This window comes from Medicago truncatula, chromosome 3 (genome assembly GCF_003473485.1).
Source record: "Medicago truncatula cultivar Jemalong A17 chromosome 3, MtrunA17r5.0-ANR, whole genome shotgun sequence".
Lineage (NCBI taxonomy): Eukaryota > Viridiplantae > Streptophyta > Magnoliopsida > Fabales > Fabaceae > Medicago > Medicago truncatula.
This window is the reverse complement of record NC_053044.1, coordinates 45,338,322-45,357,528: the sequence shown is the minus strand read 5'-3', so window position 1 is coordinate 45,357,528 and position 19,207 is coordinate 45,338,322. Positions and strand designations below refer to the sequence as shown.

Below are 19,207 nucleotides of genomic sequence, written 5' to 3'. Positions count from 1 at the left end.
CAAAATTGTATCAATTTTTACATGTTTATCTTTAGAATTATTGATTGATATCATAAAAGAGAAACCTAATATATATGTCCAATGGTACTTTAAATATCAAATACTCCTGAAAAGGTATCATTAATGCATGTTAGAAAATGGTCTTAAATTAAAAAAAAAAAAAACAGTTAGAAAAAGTGTTATAAACAATAACGGAAAGAGGGGAATATCTTCTGTATTTTTATTTAGATAAATATTAGCGGTTAATTGGTTAAAAGAAGAAGAATATGTAAGAAAATTATGAAACTACCACTGAAGTACGTCTTGGGGGACAAATATCTGGTGATATGAATATTATCACTTGGTGGCTTCTGACAGTGGTAGTAAGTATTGATGGAAATCCTCTTTCACTTGTTGTAGTAGTAGCAGCAATCCGTGCACCATGATTTTTGGTACTAGCTAGTAGCTAGAACCCCAAGAACAATAGTAAGTATCAATAATATTGTCACGGGAAAACTCAACAAATTAGTTATATCACTTTTATAGCTAGGTTATATATAAGCTTGGAATAACACTGATAATTATAACCTAAAATAAAACGAAAGGTAGCTTCAAAATGCAGATGCAGCAGCCACATTAATCTTCTGGATCAAAATAATATACTAGTAGTTATAGAAGAAATAAAGCCAAAATTCAATCAAAAGTGATATTAGCACGATAATAACGAAAAAAACACCAAATTAAAGAAACAAAACAACATCCATCCATAAATAATAATAACCTATGTACCCTATTTTGTTAGTGGTTCTGATCATGATCACTTCAAATTTCAAACATCCACTCCCCAACATTACCAAAAGATAAAGATGAGAAAGAAAAAAAGTAAAAATAAAAATAAAATTAAAAGCACCAACCCCTTGTTTTATCACTTTTTTTCCTTCTTCTTATCCATTATCTACCATGATCCTCCACCTAACATTCCGTTCCAATAACCAGTAGAATCACCTTGAGTTCTATTTTGCTGATGTTCAAACTCACCACTATTTGGAACTTGTTGCTGCTGTTGCTTATTCAACTGATCCTCTACAACAGGAAACAACATCCTTGCACCACCACCACCACCACCACCAGCAGAACCCTCTTGATTATTAATCCCTTGTAAACCACCATAACCATTCTCAAACCCTTCTAAGCCAAAATTGACCCCAAGCTTAAAATCTTGCAAAGCAAAGCCACTTGAATTATACATTGCACTAGACTCAGACAAAGTCATAGGCATAAAAGAATTCAAACCCCTTGATGAAGAAGCAGTTTTCAGAAGCTCCATAGCACTTGTAGTTTTGTCTTGATGATCAGTTGTGTAAGGAAGCTCAATGAATTTAGATATGGTGTTATAATTATCCTCAGTTGTTTGTGGTGGATAAGCTAGGTTAAGATCTTGTCCTTGATGGATCTTAGGGTTTTGAGAAGCAGATTGAGGGAAATTATTTTGTGTTGTAGCAAGATCAGGATTAATGATAATATTTTTTGTTATTGATGATGGAGGTTGTGATTGTGAGATTGAAGGTGATGATGATGAGGTTGATCTTTTGTTTTTTCTTGAACCACCACCTACAGGAACATTTCTTAAAGAACCACCTTCAGTCCAATACCTTCTACAGGTTTTGCAAAAGTACCTTGGTTGTGAGAGGCTATAGTTATTGTAGTAACAGAATTTTGTGTTAGTTGAATTGCACCTTGGACAGTTTAAAGCTTGATCTTTTTGTGGCCTTGCTTTTCTCTCTAACATAGAAGGAGTTGGTTTTGAATTTGAAGTTGATCCATCCATTTGTTTAACCAATCCAATATTCCCCTAAATTTTTCAAAAATAATAAAAACAAATTAAAAAAGTATATAAGAAATAATAAAGGAAACAAACAAAAACAAAGAAAGAAGTAGCTTTTTTACACTTTGAAGAAGAAGTTAGAAATAATACAAACAAATTCATCAACTTTTTCTTGGGAAAAAGAAAGGTGTAGTACTAGTACGTTTAAAAGAAGAAAAAAATAAATGAAAAGGATCTAAAAAAAGACAAGAACAAAACAAAAACTGAAATTTTTAGTAGAGGATCAGGAAAAGTAGTAAAGGATATAAAGTGAAACTTTCCTTAGAACTAACAATAATCAACATAATTTATGAAACATAAAACTTTATTATGGTTAAATCTTATAGTTTTTTTTCATGATTATAAGAAGGAAAGAAAACAGAAAAAGGTAAGATGTTTACCTGTGCCCACTGAGCTGTGTCCATAGATTTAAGAAGAAAAATGGAAAAAAGGAAAAGGTGTATGAGTCTTGTTCAGAGAAAGAAAAACAACCACTTTTTTCTAGTTTCTAGAGGAGAGTGAAAAGCAAAGTGCATAAAGCTTTTGAGACTTGGAATTGGAATATAGTAGTAGTGAGTGCTGAGTGGTAGTGGTTTCATTTCCATTTCATGGTGTATTATTATTGCGCATGAAGGGGGGGGTGATATAGTCATTTCGAAATAATTCTAATTACTATATGATGTGATGACACGTACTTGAAATTTGTGTACATGACATGAAGCCTACTTTGTGTGATAAATAAAGTAGTATTTTACATGACTCAATAATATTCTTCCTTGGTGTCTTTTTGTAGAAGCTAGCACAGTGGCATTTTAGTCGGTTAAGATCAGAGAAGGAGAAATGCCTTTTTCCACATACTATTCTTTCTCATCAAGTGTTTTGACTAATTTACTCATACTTTTTACTTTTTCTTTTAAAAAAATAATTATATTACTTTCTCTATTTTAGGATATTCATTATTTATAAAAATAAGTTCTACACAATTATTGATTTTTCTTTCTCATCAAGTGCGTGCAACTGTAGTGACAAATTCTTTAAATTAGATAGATAAAATTACAATGAAAACAAAATTGTTAAGTGAATATTCAAATTGAATGAGATTCTTTATCATCTCAACAAAATAATCTTTTAAGTACCGCTAAGATAACTTATTAGAGAAGAATGAGACCATATGCAATGGCCAATTTAATGAAGCATTCAACACCAATTTCATTTGCAATGGTGTGTTTAAAGTGTGTTGAATGAGGGAAGAGAAGAGAGAGAAGGTGAATCCATTAAACACAAATTAACCCTGCCGGCCGGACACGTGGCAACGCGCTATTTGGCAAAAACTGGCGCGTGCGTTACACGCGCAGACAAGGCGCGTGACGCGTCAGACGTCCGGAGAGAGAAAGATTTTTTGGATAGATAATGACACGTGGCGCGTTTTAATTGGCTGTCCGGATTCTTATCATTTTAATAATTTGACCTCAATTATTTCGTTGTAAATTAATTTAAAAAAAAAAAAAAAATTTACCAAAATTCATGATTTTTTTTCCTCTATAAATAGAGACTTGGATCATTTGATTTGGACACAGAAAAAAAACCAAGTTTTTCACTATCTTCATCTTATTATTATCTTTCTATTAGCAAACTAAGTGAAGTTTTAATCTTATTTTTTGTGAAATGGATCCTAATAATAACCATTTCAACACCCAAAATTTTTCTAATTACCCATATAACTACGAAAATCCCAACAATTATCCAAATCCAAATCAATTTTATAACCAACGTCCTCAAAACATACATCAAAACGTACCTAATTTTGGTTTTTCACCAAATTTCAACCAGTCATCCTCTGTTCCAAACTTTCATCCATATTATGGATCTATGATGAGATATCCATCTCAAACACCCCCGTTTAATGGTTATATGCCAATGGGGAATGAAAATTTTCCTAGTGTTGATGCAAACCAATATCCTGAATTTTCAACACAAATAACTCATGGTGGCATGGCAGTTGCTGATGAAGTCACTCCAGAAGATTCAACTCCTAAGAGCAAGAGAAGTAAGGAACCAGCATGGAACACTCAACAAAATTTGGTTCTAATTAGTGCATGGATTAAATATGGAACAAGCAGTGTTGTCGGGAGAAACCAGAGAGGAGAAACATATTGGGGTAAAATTGCTGAGTATTGTAATGAGTATTGCTCATTCGATTCTCCCCGCGATCTAGTTGCCTGCCGAAACCGTTTTAATTATATGAGCAAAATAATAAATAAATGGATTGGTGCTTATGAAAGCGCTAAGCGTATGCAAGGAAGCGGTTGGTCGGAAGATGATGTTTTGACAAAAGCGCAGGAATTATTTGCAGGTGGGAAGAATATTCAATTTACTTTGAATGAAGAATGGCACGCTCTCCGTGATCAACCACGTTATGGTAGTCAGATGGGAGGAAATGTTGGGTCAGGGAGTAGTGGATCTAAGAGATCTCACGAGGACTCTGTAGGATCTAGTGCTCGTCCAATGGGTAGGGAGGCAGCTAAAAAAAAAGGTAAAATGAAAAGCAAGGGCGAGACATTGGAGAAGGTGGAAAAGGAATGGGTTCAATTCAAAGAATTAAAAGAGCAAGAGATTGAACAATTGAAAGAGTTAAATTTGGTGAAACAACAAAAAAACAAGTTGCTGCAAGAAAAGACTCAAGCTAAAAAAATGAAAATGTATCTAAAGTTAAGGGACGAAGAGCATCTCGATGACCGGAAGAAGGAGCTGTTGGAGAAGTTGGAGCGTGAGCTGTTTGAAAATTAATTTTAATCAAATATTTGTTTGTATTCAGTCAACATTATCAGTGTTGTCTAGTCCCGACTGTTTGCTTTAATATTTGTCAGTGTTGTCTAGTCCGTAGTGTTTGCTTTAATTATTATCAGAGTTTTGTCTAGTCCTCACTGTTTGCTTTAATAATTATCAGAGTGTTGTCTAGTCCCAAATGTTTACTTTAATAATTATCAGTGTTGTCTAGTCCCGACTGTTTGCTTTAATATTTGTCAGTGTTGTCTAGTCCGTAGTGTTTGCTTTAATAATTATAAGAGTTTTGTCTAGTCCTCACTGTTTGCTTTAATAGTTATCAGAGTGTTGTCTAGTCCCCAATGTTTACTTTAATAATTGTCAGTGTTGTCTAGTCCCCGTGACTTATTTGCTTTAATAATTATGTCCACTGTGTGCCCATTATTTCACCTACTATAACTTATTTCAAATCCGTCAATGTCCACCACACAATGTACTTATATATAGGGACTCATATCTACTTTCAATTTCACAAGTCTCATTAAAATCTACTTTCAATTTCACAAATCTCATTCATATCTTCTTCCAAAAAACCTATCAATGGATCCTTTTGATTTGGAAGCCTACTTCCAAAAACGTGATGCTGAAGACACGTATATGGTCAACCGATTTATTCAGCGTCGAAAACAAATAGAGGAAGGTAGTGGATCTCGTACTAGAAAATATTTAAAGAGAGATCATGCAGGGGCAAACCAAAGACTCATTGACGACTACTTTGCCAATGAGCCTACATATGACGATGCAATGTTTCGTCGTCGGTACCGGATGCAAAAACATGTCTTCCTTCGAATCGTTGGAGACCTTTCAAGTAGTGATAACTACTTCACCCAGCGAGTTGATGCCGCCAACAAAGAAGGTATATCACCGTTAGCAAAATGTACCACAGCAATGCGAATGTTAGCATATGGTGTGGCAGCAGATGCGGTAGATGAATACATAAAAATAGGAGGTACTACAGCATTGGAGTGCTTACGTAGATTCTGTAAAGGAATCATACGACTGTATGAGCAAGTGTATCTGAGAGCACCAACCCAAGATGACCTTCAAAGAATACTACATGTTAGTGAAATGCGGGGGTTCCCAGGGATGATCGGGAGTATTGACTGCATGCACTGGGAGTGGAAAAATTGTCCTAAAGCATGGGAAGGTCAATTCACCAGGGGGGATAAGGGAACCACCACAGTTATTCTTGAAGCAGTTGCATCTCATGATCTATGGATCTGGCATGCCTTTTTTGGATGTCCGGGAACGTTGAACGATATAAACGTTCTAGACCGGTCACCAGTGTTCGATGATGTGGAACAGGGAAAGACTCCAAGGGTGAATTACTTTGTGAATCAACGTCCCTATAATATGACATACTATCTAGCTGATGGTATCTACCCTTCTTACCCAACTTTCGTCAAATCAATTAGGCTTCCTCAAAGTGAACCCGATAAGTTATTTGCAAAACATCAAGAGAGCTGTCGGAAGGACATCGAACGTGCTTTTGGTGTGCTTCAAGCTCGATTTAAAATCATCCGTGAACCAGCTCGCTTGTGGGACATAGCTGATTTGGGTATAATCATGAGGTCATGCATCATATTACATAATATTATTGTTGAGGATGAACGAGATACATATGCTCAACGTTGGACCGATTTTGAGCAATCTGAGGGAAGTGGATCTAGTACACAGCAACCATACTCGACCGAGGTGTTACCCACTTTTGCAAATCATGTGCGTGCTAGATCCGAGTTGCGTGATCCAAATGTTCATCACGAATTGCAAGCAGATCTAGTGAAGCACATATGGACAAAGTTTGAAATGTTTCATGATTGAAGATGATTTGTATCGTACTAAATAAATTACTTGTGTGTTGTGTGCTTGTTTGTTGTCTTGCATTTTAAGCTATTTGTGTGTTGCGTGCTTAGTTTGTTGTATTGCATTTTAAGTTAAGAAAATATAAATAAATTATTTAAATAAATTTTGTTTTTACAAAAATACTAAAAAATAAATTGTTAATTGTATTATTTTAATTTAATTATAATCGATAATTTTATGTAATTATAAAAACAAAAATTAAATAAGAATAAAAAATAAAAAGTGGTGGGGTAGAGTGTTGAATGAAAAACCATTGGAGAGGGTAAAAGTTGAATGAGTGTTGAATAAGAGAGAGAAAATGATGTGGAGTGTTGGGAATTGAAAAAGTGATGTTGAATGGTGTTGAATGGTGAAAACCATTGTGGATGGTCTGAGAATTATGTACAGAAGATTATCATGTATTAGTTGTACAAGTACTAGCTACAACAGCATTCTAGATCAGGTTCTGCAGAGTTGTTCTGAAGAGGAATTCAACCGTACGAAGTTTAAATTAAAGTTATGTACAGTAAGATATGAAAGCAAACATTAAATTGGGTTCCTTGACTGCAAAGGATATATTCGATATCATTGTATTGTATCCGTGCATCGGTGATCAATGCATGCATGCCATTGCCAACAGTGTTGTCAAACTGATTTCAGCTTATAAGTCAAAAATAAAAACGAGAATGCAGTTTACTTAACGAGACTTGATTAGCAATGTAACTTAACGTCAAAAAACTAATTCCATATTCTTCCACAGCAAAAAGTATTCTATTTATAAACAACTAATTTAATTGAAGGAGGGAGAGAGAAAAATACTCTAATTTTTTGAAAGGTGAATGCTAGTATTTTATTAGTGTTATGAAAACACAATAAATCAAGGGTTTAAATTGTGTTGATCAAAGATCCTAATTTCAACGAACTTTTTTAATCTCCTGTGAAGATCGCGATTTAACTTAAGTTTCTTTGTCTTCTTAAAGTTACGGACACAACTAGTGCTTTAAGAATTCACTTAATCAAAGTGAAATAGTGCAAAGTTACAACCTAATTGATTTACATCAAGGTTTAATGATGAATGATTTACATCAAGATTTAATAATGAATTGCATTTTTCTAAGTTTTTTTTACATTACCCTCTCTTGTTTAGAGGGTATTTTTACCCCTTCAAAATATTAACCAATCAAAATGTAATATACAAATGTAACATTAAATGTCAAATAAATGAGTCAATTTTTCTATAAAAAAAATCAATTTTAATAAGTTAACTTTTAATTTTTATTTAATTATATTTAGGTAGACAATCTTAATTAATTTACACTATAGGGCTTGTAACAATTAAAATTTCACATCAAATTCAACCCATCATGGATGTGTTTGGTAACACGAATAAACTAGCTTATAGCTTGTTGGACTAGTTTATAAGCTTGTTTTGATATAATAAGATGTATTTGGTAAAAAACTTTTTTTCACTTGCTTATAGTGTTTTTTGAGAAGCTATTTCAAGTGGCTTTTGAGCTTGTAGCTGATAGTTTTTTTTTATATTTTCTTCCAATTTTAACCCGATTAATTTATTTTAATTATTTTTTAATAAAACAACATGTTCATGGCTTAAAAAATAACGGTCAAGTTCATAGCTTATTTTTTAATAAAACAACTGCCACGTTTTCTCCTTAAAAAAAGAACTGCCATTCTTATTTTATTTTTTAATGAATGCTTTATATATATTACTTAAAAGAAAGGTTTTATATTTAACTATAACTAACCTACAGTTTTTTTTCAAAGGAGAAAACGTGGCAGTTGTTTTATTAAAAAAATAAGCTATGAACTTGGCCGTTATTTTTTAAGCCATGAACATGTTGTTTTATTAAAAAATAATTAAATTAAATTAATAGGGTTAAAATTGGAAGAAAATATATAAAAAAACTACCAGCTATAAGCTCAAAAGCTACTTGAAATAGCTTCTCAAAAAACGTTATAAGCTAGTGAAAAAAACTTTTTACAAACACATCTTATTATATCAAAACAAGCTTATAAGCTAGTCCAACAAACTATAAGCTAGCTTATTCGTGTTACCAAACACAGCCACGATGAGTTGAATTTGATGTGAAATTTTAATTGTTACAAGCCGTATAGTGTAAATTAATTAAAATTGGATACCTAAATATAATTAAATAAAAAATTAAAATTTACCTTATTAAAATTGGTTTTTTTATAGAAAAATTGACTCATTTAATTAACATTTAATGTTACATTTGTATATTACATTTTAATTGGTTGATATCTTGAATGCGTAAATATCCTTTAAATAAGATAGAGTAATTTAAACCTCACATTTTTTCTATTATTTTCTTTCTTTTCTCACATTCATCGGCATTCAAAAGATAACTTTTACCATATGATTTTTAGTTGTTGGCCTTAATTAGGTCTTGAGTTTCGACACATATGTCTTTCACGACTGCCAAGCTGGTAAAGCAAAGGTTTTAGGTCTCCTAAAAGAATTATTTTTTTCATGTATATTTTGCCCTTAAAAAAAGTAAAATATTTAAGTATAACAAGTAAAATGTATCAGAATGTACAAAGATACATTGATAGCCAAATTTTATTAACATAAATGTTAGAATAAGTTTTTAATCCCTACAAATATTTAATTTTATCATTTAAAAAATTTCAACAAATTTTGATCCTCCAAATTTGAATCAGTATTTGCACTCATATTTAATACATTATAGAAAATTTTGTTGAAAATATTATTACAAAATTATAAAAATACATTTAAAAATATGTAGGATACATATGAATTGATTTTAGATTAAAAGTCATAACGAAAACCATTTAAAAGACCAAAACTTGTTATAAAAAAAATTAAATGACTAAATATGAAATTGAGATATCAAAAGAACAAAAACTTATTTAATCCTTAAAATAATTTGCATCTCCGAAAGTAAGAAAGGTAAAATTTAAATAAAATATTATTATCGGTATTAAAAAATCTCTATTTTTTTTTTGTTGCGAATATCTTAGTATTTTAGAGTTCACTTTACATCATAAATGTTGGGCCGACTCTACCTTTAGTTAAACAAACCCTCTTCCTTTCCACTCCCTTGAATCAAATGTGTTTCTTATTAGTTTTTCATTCATGAGAACGTTGAGTCATGTCTCCACTTTCCAATTTAGTTATTATGTCCCTGTCATTTTTTTGGTGCAGATTTACAAACCAGTCATTTTCTTTTATTATGAATGGGAAACAACCTCATGCATAGTCTAGAATCCGGATGTAATTTCCCTCTCAAAAGAAGCAAAATTATTTTACGGCCGGTAAGCTCAATCTCAAAGAGCCATTCTATATGGGTCCTCATCACTATCTTTTGCATTAGGTGGAACCCACTAAGCACGTTAATTAGTTAATAAAACTGAGTGACTCAATGAAAAAGAAGACCCTTCCAATTAAGAATCATTAGAGCACAAAATTTATGCATAAAATCTACCATTTCTTTATATACTAAACTTTTGTATTAGTAGGCTTTTTACTTGGCCACTCCTTTCTTGACTTGTATGTATGTATAGTGCTTTTCCTACAACCAACCCTTCACTAATTATTTAATTGCAACACCAATTAAATCAAAGCTTTGTGATTTAGGATGGCCCAACTCAACTTTGTTTATTGTATTCCGGTCATTTAAAAAACTATTTAGCATGCTTATGAAATTAGTAGGTCTCAAAGGTGAATATAAAGAATGAAAATTATTTTTAATATTGTATACTTGTAATTACATGATGAGAAATTTTCAGCATTCAACAACCTATATTTTGAAGTCAAACTCGTGATCACCTTTAAACATTCTTTTGGCAAGGATAATCATATAAATCCACCAAAGCCGTTTACACCGGTTCTTTTGTCTTCTCTTTCCGTACAATAAGGTTCCTTTAAGTTCCACTGTTCTAATTGGGACACATTCTTACACACTTTTTATTTAGCACCACTTTTGTTTGACGGCATATTTATTTAGCACCACTTATTATTAGATGAAATTTTACTAATTTATTTACTAAGTTTCATTTTCTATGTGGTGAGATCATGTTCAAAGTGGGTGATCTGTATAAAATTTAACAAATTTTAGGTAGAGCATTGGATGGAGAGATCAAAGAGCATTTGGCACTTCTTTCTCAAAAAAATTCTTAATATTGGCTGAAACTCATGTATGTCTTATTTTGTTGATACTATTTCCTATTGGTGGTTTTTTTTTTTTTTTGAAAGATTTCCTATTGCTGGTTATTAGTTTCTATATGAATAAGATAAAGCATAAAATTTCTAGATGATTCTTTTTTTTTTTTTTTTTTATGTCTAAATCAAGTGGTTTTTTTTTTTGGGTAAGAAATCAAGTGGGTTTTGATCCTCTTGATTAATCATGTGATTTTCCTTGTTTTTAATTGTGGAAACGAGATATTGGGTTAATCGTTCTTTTGAATCAATTCATTAGTTAGTTGATTATGGTTATCTATTGTGGTGGCATTTCATATGGAAAAGTCTAAAATCTTCCTACCATAGAAAAGTTTATCTTTGCCATTAGATTAAATAGGAACATAGATTTTATTATGGTATGTCCATATTATATCATTCACCACTACTCTCTCTCCTACACGCACCACCACAACCGTCCTTTCCTTCATCTCTCCATCTTGGTCTTCATTTTTAAATCATAAAAGAACACAAAAATCACAACTCATGGATTTGGGCAAAATTGTTTATCCAACAACTTCATATTCTCCCTTTCATCATTTCTCTCCCATTCATCTAAAACTCTGATTTAGAATTTGAAATCTGGAACTATTACCTTAATTTGGGTAATAATAGATCTAGTATGCCTAACCAATTTTGTTTTATCAACAAAAACGTGCTATTAATCAAAATAACAGAATACTGGTGAGCTACAATCAGAAGGAATCTATGAAACCCATATAAATGGAGAAACTATCATGCTACAAAAACAAACCTAAACAGAGGATTAGGTTCTTTAATTAGATTGAAGCTAGAATATTGTTTTTAATTGTGGGTTCCATAAATACCATGGTTTTTCAATTGCAACACATGGAGATTGTTTTTGAATTGTTCTTTAATTTTAATTTTTTTTGTTTTCTTTTTATTTTTCAAGATTTTTTAAGAACAAATGATGAAGATGGAAATGTACTTGTAGTTTCATGGAGGTTGAAGATAGTAAGTTGAAGAGAATGAGGTTAAAGTAATAGGTGGTGGTAGGTGAGTTGCAGGTTTACAAAATTATATGATGGGGAGAAATATAGGAAAGAATAAAATGAAGAACGGAGGAGAGAGAACAGTGGTGTGGAAGTGTGTAAAAAAATTTAGTGTGGAGAGGGTATTATAAAAATGTGTTCTTGATTTGATCTAAAAGTCAATATAAACTTTCCCATGGTGGGAAAGTTTTAGGCTCTCCCATGTGAAATGAGTTTCCCTAAAAAAAAAAAACTATCTGAATGAGTTTGAATTGCATTTATGATAAATTCTTATATGATTGATATGTGCACTCGAACTTCTAAAAAGAAAAAATTGAAATACATCTCACACAAGTATAAGAGAAAAGAAGAAAATCATATTACAAACTTAAAATCATTCAATTGGTCCATTGTAACTAAGAACGTGAGACAATATAAACAATATTGGTCTTCGTCTTCCTTTACAATGTGAGACTTGTTTCAAAGATTTTTCATTTTAGTAATCTACACCTTAATTGAAAATTATATATCTTTTGCTTTCATTGTCTACGGGTAGTTCGAAAGAACTATCATATTGTAATTGTAACAAAAAGAATATACTTTACTTGAAACTAAAATTAGACTAAAAAACTATGGTGCAACTTTCATGTTGCGAAGTTTTTCATCAATATTCAACATAATATCGCATCACATCTCGCACAAATGTCGATAAATGCTCATGTATAATTAAACACCTTATCTAATCTTAATTGAATGAATACACCTTTGACTTTAATTTTTCACAAGCGAAATTGATTCATCCATCAAAATTCTTCATGTCAAACTTCATAGCAAAACTTGACAATGTAATTGTAGAGATAATGATCCATGTCATTGAAAATATGAGTCACCTCTTTTATAAATTCAATGTTAAGCCCTTTAACAGTCGATCAGAAACTATCCCCCTCAAAATTGAACCTAACAAACTCCACTCTCTTACTCTATGTCTTTTATTTTTTTTCAGTCGAGGGATATTCATTGAATTCAAGGACACCTTAAGATAATTAAAGTTTGATGCTATGTAAAATGAGTAACAATATATGGTATTTCAGGTTGAATAAGTTAATTAAATGCAAATCTATGAAAGAAGAGACCACTAAAACAATGGATAGCCCCTCACTGCATTCATTCAGTCCCATGAAGTTGAACTCCCAATGGCAAAGTCAAGTGGTATTGGTTCATCTTAAAAGTTTTTATATTGTGTCTAGTAACTTATCTTTATAAAAAAATGATTGAACATCTAAAATGTGATCCGAATAATTCGATAACCATAACCTGGTAGCGATAGTCAACGAGTTTTGGAGTTGTTCAGAGATCATATCATATTAGATTTTTACATAGGAGTTAATCCATTTTTTGTTATATTTGTTTTATGTGAAACTCAAAGTTTTCCCAATACATCTTCCATCAATTCAGCTTTCAATGATTCAGTTCACAAATATAAATAGGACCATTTCGGCCAACACAACACACTCACATTAAAATGATTTCCATGATTTGAAAGAAAGAAAAAAAAGTAATTCAATAGTACACAAACAACCAACACATGCGAACCCAGTATTTTAAAGGTTTCCAGCTTTGGGACACAACTTTAGCCCATCGAAAACAAATTAAAGGGTCCACTCAGCGGAATATATAACAACAAGTGTAGGGTCACAAACAGTGTCACAGACAGTGTGATTGCATACCTTAAGGGACAAGTTAAATAAATACATTATTACAATTGCAAGATTATATTTCACATTTGATCCCTCATGGGACCTAAGAAGTAAGATCTACGTCCTGTGGAGGTGTTGATGACTTTGAGTCGTCGAACTTCGATCAAAGATTTCTTCTTCCAAGAGACGAGGAAGTGTGCCTGCAAACACTCTACAATCATAAAAATGTGTCATACATGCAAAATGTTTAAGTAAAAAAAAAATGTAAATCAACCTTAAGTCCAATCTTATTGACCAAAATACTTGTTCCAACACAAAGAATGAAGACGCTCTACTCTGAGTGATCGAACAACTTAAATATTTAGTACAGAAAACAACAATAGATAGTGGACTAGAAGAAGAGTGTTAGGGAGAGTTTCTTACACTTCTCAATAATAATAAATATATAAATAAGAAAACAACATTTTTCTTAAGTGGAAAACTGTGGAGGTCACCATCACTTGAGTAGACATACCTTCAGAAGTAAAAATTAGTCGCTCAATTTGCTAGCGTCAATGAACTGCATTATGGTATTGGGTTCACTGTTTGAAAGGCAGGCATAGAACGTGTAACTAGAAAGCTGGCTTTTACGTCATGCACCTTTGCACTGGAAATGTGCATCTCAACAACTAACAATACCCGACGGAAAAATGAGCAATGCTATATATCAAGAAAAATTCAAGAATGACATGGCAGAATAATCACCCTTAAATTTTATCAAGAAATTGTCCCGAAATTAATGTTAGTCAATAAAATCTCAGACTGGCTAGAAATCATGGGGTGGTGGGTGTTATGTATTTTTTTTTTTATAAAAGGTTGATAAATAAGACTGAAATCCAAAGATGATTATTTTACCATGTCATTCTTGAATCTTTCTTCATAAAATCATTTTTGAGTACGTACAATTTTTATTAAAGTGAGTTAGTATTGTTATTGATTATTACTCAATTTATTTTCACTTTCATTTCTTCTTTTCTTTTGTTTCCTCTTTAATGATTTAATCATACAAATGACTGAGAGGAATGCATAACTGATGTTTCCTACATAAAAAGTGAAGATTCCGTCTAATTATCCGAATCCATGAAAAATAAAGCGTTTGTGTCAGTTCAAATTATACAAGTCTGTTTAAGTTTAGTCATTGGTATTGAGTAGGAATTTGATCTTAGTAAGAAAGCAACGTTGAAAGTAGCAAGGATTTCTTATCTAATTGGTCTCTACCGTTCAAAATAAAATACCTAGTTTTTACTAACACAAAATTGGTAAAGAAAATATTGATTCAACTAGTAAGGGATATTTAATAAACGATAAGAAAAAAGTTAATTTTTTATTATTTTCCTTTCTCTCCTGTGAGCCGTTACACAAGCCCTAGTTTCTTCTCCTTCATCCATCAAAGAGGAGTGATTTAGGGTCAATTTTTGACCCAAAATTACCCCTCTAACTCGTTTTTCTATTTCCCTTGTATTGAAATAAGTGATTTCACATCTATTTTGTTTTTTATTTTGTGATTTCGTCGTCTTCGTGCGACGTTGGTTGTTCGTCGTCTTTGTGCGACGTTGTTTGTTTTTCTTGTTTCTCTCAGGTATTTGATCGCTTCAGATTGTCAGATCAGCTTCAATCCAGTGCAGATTTAATCAATGACTTTGGCGTCATCCACGTTGCAGATCCAAAAAAATAGTTATTTCGGAGATTTAAATATAGTCATATGTGTAGGCATTTTGTCAAAAAAAAAAAAAATTAATATGAAAACATAGATATAAAAATGGTTTTTTTCTAGATTACCTTTGAAAAATGGTGGGTAATTTACCCACCAACCAATCATAATGAGCAATTTATTGGTGGGGTCAAGATAGTTTATGGATACCATCTAAAAAAGTAAATTATCCACCATTCTTCCACGGGTACCCTAGTTGTCACCTATAAAAATACTTCATAAGTCAAAAGAAAAAAACACTTAATACTTTAACGTTTCTCGATACAAATCATATTGAATTTAATGTTTATACAACTAAAATTATTGAATCCGACATCGGTCTCGAATGAAAATCGAAGTCGTCGAAGCGCGGGAGTAGGACGACGGTTCAATCGCCTCCATGGGATTGTGGTACTTGCAAGTAGGATGCTTACGGTACGACTTGGATCTTGAAACAAAAGTCCGCCCGATCCAAAAAATTGATATGATCCAACTAAGTGCGTTTACATGGAAATGATTTTTTGTGGATACAATTTATAATCCCCGTAAGTTTGCGTGTTTTTGGTTTTTGGTTCCTGTAAGTTCGCGTGTTTTTGGTTTTCATCCTGTAAGTTGTTAACCTTTTGGTTTTAGTCCCTAACGTTAACTTCCGTTACAAAAACGCATTGTTTGCAAATGGAGTCACACGTGGCAATCGATGACATGGCAAAACACGCTTATGTGTACTGACAGATGATAAGTGACTAGATTTGAGGGACCAAAACCAAAAACACAAAATTGCAGAGGGATGAAATTGAAAAAAATGTAAATATTAAATTTTGAAATTTAAAATTTTATTCTTCTTCATCTCCAACCTCTATTTTTTCTTCTTCGTCTCCAACTCCAATTTCTTCATCTCTAACAACAATCCTCTTTGTGTTATTTTAAAAAATGAACAACTATGACATTTTTACATTATTTCATACAAATTCAGCTTGTGCTGCATTTTAAATTTATCAAACCAAATTGAATAAACAATCCATATAAGATATATTTCCACAAATCAATCCGGCCTTAGAACTCTCAACAAGAGAACCACCAGCTCATCGTTAAGGAAGACGAAAATCCAACAAGAGAATCCATTATTAAAAATTAGTAAGTGTTTTGTGGCAGATGGTTTTACGTGGATGAAAGAGCAAAACAAAAAAAACACTTACAGAACAAAATAAACACATAAACAAATGAAATAAAAAAACCTAGAAAACAGAGCACACAAGAACACAACAAAATCAATATGGTTCACCCTACAATCAAAGGCTACATCCTCAGACGAAAATTAGTAATTATCGCTTCTTAAATCACTGATGACTTTTATATTAACTCATTAGTCATTAGGGATTTAAGAAAATTTCAAATTCAAGTAGTAAATAATTCAAGACATCCGCAGAGAGATAAGCATGACCAGAGAAGTATTGCTCTTAAATCAGAGAGAGTTCCGCTTATAATTGAACAATATAAAGTTGCCCGAGTTCTTGTAACTCTGGTCTAGGAGTTCTTGCAACTCTGGTGTCATTTCTCTCTTTTCGGTTTCCATTTTCTTCCACTGTGAGTGCTTCAAGCTCATAAATTATCAATCAATACCACAATTTTCATTTCATATGGTAGAAGTTCTTTATTGTTGATTAAATTTACAATGTTAAGCAACTGACATAAAGAAGATGCCCAAGAAAATTGCAATACAATTATGATTTTGAATAATGATTGGATAAGTTAAGCAAATGATATTGTTGAATAATGTTATCACCTTTTTCTAAATTTTCTCCCATAAACATGTACTTACTCATGTTACGTAGGACAAAAAATTGGACAAGTTTTGACCTCAAAATGATGAAGTATATGTTTGGTGAATGGAGAAATCATGATACAAATCAGGAGAAGTTACAAATGGTATATTTACAAGTTCACAGTGAAGAGAGTCTGAGCAGAAGAAGAAGAAGAAGAAGAAGAAGAAGAAGAATATAGAAGAAGAAGGAAGAGGATGGAAACATCAAGGATTTTTAATTTCAAATTTTGTAACTTAGTGATTTTTAATTTCGTCCTTATGTAGTTTTTCGTTTTTGATTTTGATCCCTATAATCTTTCGTGGAAACACATAAGTTTGTTTTGCCACGTCAGTCACCGTTGGACACATCAGCATTTTTATAACAGATGCTGATGGGAGGACGAAAATCAAAACGTTTATAACTTACAAGGTTTGTTTTAGAACAAAAAAAGATACAGAGACGAAAACCAAAAACACACGAACTTACAGAAACGATTTACATATTTAAACCTATAACATACTAAAAATAACATTAAGGAATTATAATGACCAGTTATGTTTTTTTTTGTTGAAGGGAATGACCAGTTATGTTGAACACATGAAATAGTAAAATATATATAAAATTAACTTATAAGTATTATTGAAAGCATAAAAATCAACATATAATATAATAATGTAATATCTCATAACGAAACAAAAATAATAAGTATTAAAGTTCGTATATGCACTTTAGTTTGGTTTTGAAAAAGAAATATGAAATATGATCCGAGTAATTTATACAAATGAGGTCCGAAAATATCTAAATGGACCTTGATCCAATTGAAGACATTATTAAATGTTTTTTTAAGAAACTAAAATGAGATATATTACCACAACAAAGGCCTTCCTAGTAGTAAGGTCCGGCCCGTTTAGCCCGATTAATTATAGGGTTTGGACCTTAAATATTGAGTCCGAAATTTAATAGGGCTTTTTAGCCCGGCCCTAAAAAGTCTGGTACCCGTTAGGGCTAGCCCGAAAGGGCCGCGGGTAGCCCGTTAGCCCACATAACAAAAAATTTCTATAAATTATATATATTTTTCAAATAATTCTTTACTTAGTTGATTATAAAAGTGAAGATTCAATGAATTAACACATATGAATGTAATATAAAATTATATTTACTCGTTTCGTTATTTAGGGAAGTAAATATCTATAACCATAACGTATCTAATTTATTTAAAATTGTTTTCCTTGCCGTTTTAGTTTACGACTAGTGTACGAAAATGTTTACAATTTTTTTTGTGCTAAACATTATTTAAACATAATAAAAATTTATTTATAAAAAAATCTATAGGAGTATTTTATAGTACTTTTTTATATAAAAAAAAAATGTGATTTTTAATACGGGCCGGCCCGTTAGCCCGGGCTCGGGTAGTATATTTCAAGCCCGTTTTTTCAACCGGATTTTTTTGGCCGGCCCGATAAAGCCCGAAGCCCGTTAGGGCTGGGCCGCCCGTTTTGACAGCTCTACTTCCTAGCACAAGGTGTGCAAAGGAATAAAAGCCTTAAAAAAGATACAAAGTATGAAATTTACAAGAACAACAATAGCAAGCACCACAACACAGCTTACCACCAAAAACACCCGTTAACCTATTCCTAGTAAAGTAAATGGACTAAGCCACCAACCATGATAGTTAAAGGGAAGAGTGACAAACTTCACCTTCAACCACTGGAAAGTTAGCAACTTAATCCTGTCCACCACTTGTATAATATAGCCAACCTTGGCATTAAAAATCCTATTATTCCTTTCCTTCCAAATCTCCCACATAGTCGCAAACCATATCACCTGAAGTATCGATTGCTTCGTCTTAGAGACACCGCATAAATAACTGAACTGCTTAAAATGCCTTTGAACGTTCTTAGGCACGACCGTAACTATACCAATCCATTGAAAAATAGCACTCCAAACCGAACCAAAAAAATTACAATGAATAAACAAATGATTAGATGTTTCAATGAGACCACAATCAGCAACACAAAATTGGGCACCAGCAGCTAAAACAAATGTTAGTATCAATGTGAATGACTTAATCAATTTGAAGATAAAATTTTACGTCTTGTAAGTACATCTCAGTTGGTAGTTGTAAGGATATTGATATGTAGATGTTGGGGTTCGAACTTTAGCTTTTCTACTCCTTCATACTTAAGATGTTCGAGTCTACCCATAGGCTACTTGACCAAAAAAACAAAGAGAGAGTCATTGA

General features: G+C 32.1%; 3 protein-coding genes across 4 annotated transcripts; 2 read left to right on the top strand and 1 right to left on the bottom strand.

Annotated features, from left to right (window-relative positions):
- Positions 1-628: 628 nt before the first annotated feature.
- Positions 629-2,439, bottom strand: LOC11418489 (dof zinc finger protein 1). Of its 2 annotated transcripts, none has more exons than XM_003602235.4 (2): positions 2,245-2,439; positions 629-1,831 (listed from the first exon to the last, which is right to left on the bottom strand). In XM_003602235.4, the coding sequence occupies exons 1-2, from the start codon at positions 2,266-2,268 to the stop codon at positions 935-937; spliced, it is 921 nt and encodes a 306-aa protein (XP_003602283.2). In that variant the 5' UTR covers positions 2,269-2,439; the 3' UTR covers positions 629-934. The 2 variants fall into 2 exon arrangements, with proteins under 2 accessions (XP_003602283.2, XP_024633414.1); XM_024777646.2 differs by lacking the exon at positions 2,245-2,439 and adding an exon at positions 1,927-2,218.
- A 1,321-nt stretch (positions 2,440-3,760) lies between these two features.
- Positions 3,761-4,681, top strand: LOC120579616 (glutathione S-transferase T3-like). Its single transcript, XM_039832096.1, has 2 exons — positions 3,761-4,376; positions 4,659-4,681. Exons 1-2 carry the CDS (start codon positions 3,761-3,763, stop codon positions 4,679-4,681), a joined length of 639 nt encoding a protein of 212 aa, XP_039688030.1.
- A 525-nt stretch (positions 4,682-5,206) lies between these two features.
- Positions 5,207-10,688, top strand: LOC120579615 (uncharacterized). Its single transcript, XM_039832095.1, has 2 exons — positions 5,207-6,224; positions 10,627-10,688. The coding sequence occupies exons 1-2, from the start codon at positions 5,207-5,209 to the stop codon at positions 10,686-10,688; spliced, it is 1,080 nt and encodes a 359-aa protein (XP_039688029.1).
- The last annotated feature ends 8,519 nt before the right edge of the window (positions 10,689-19,207 follow it).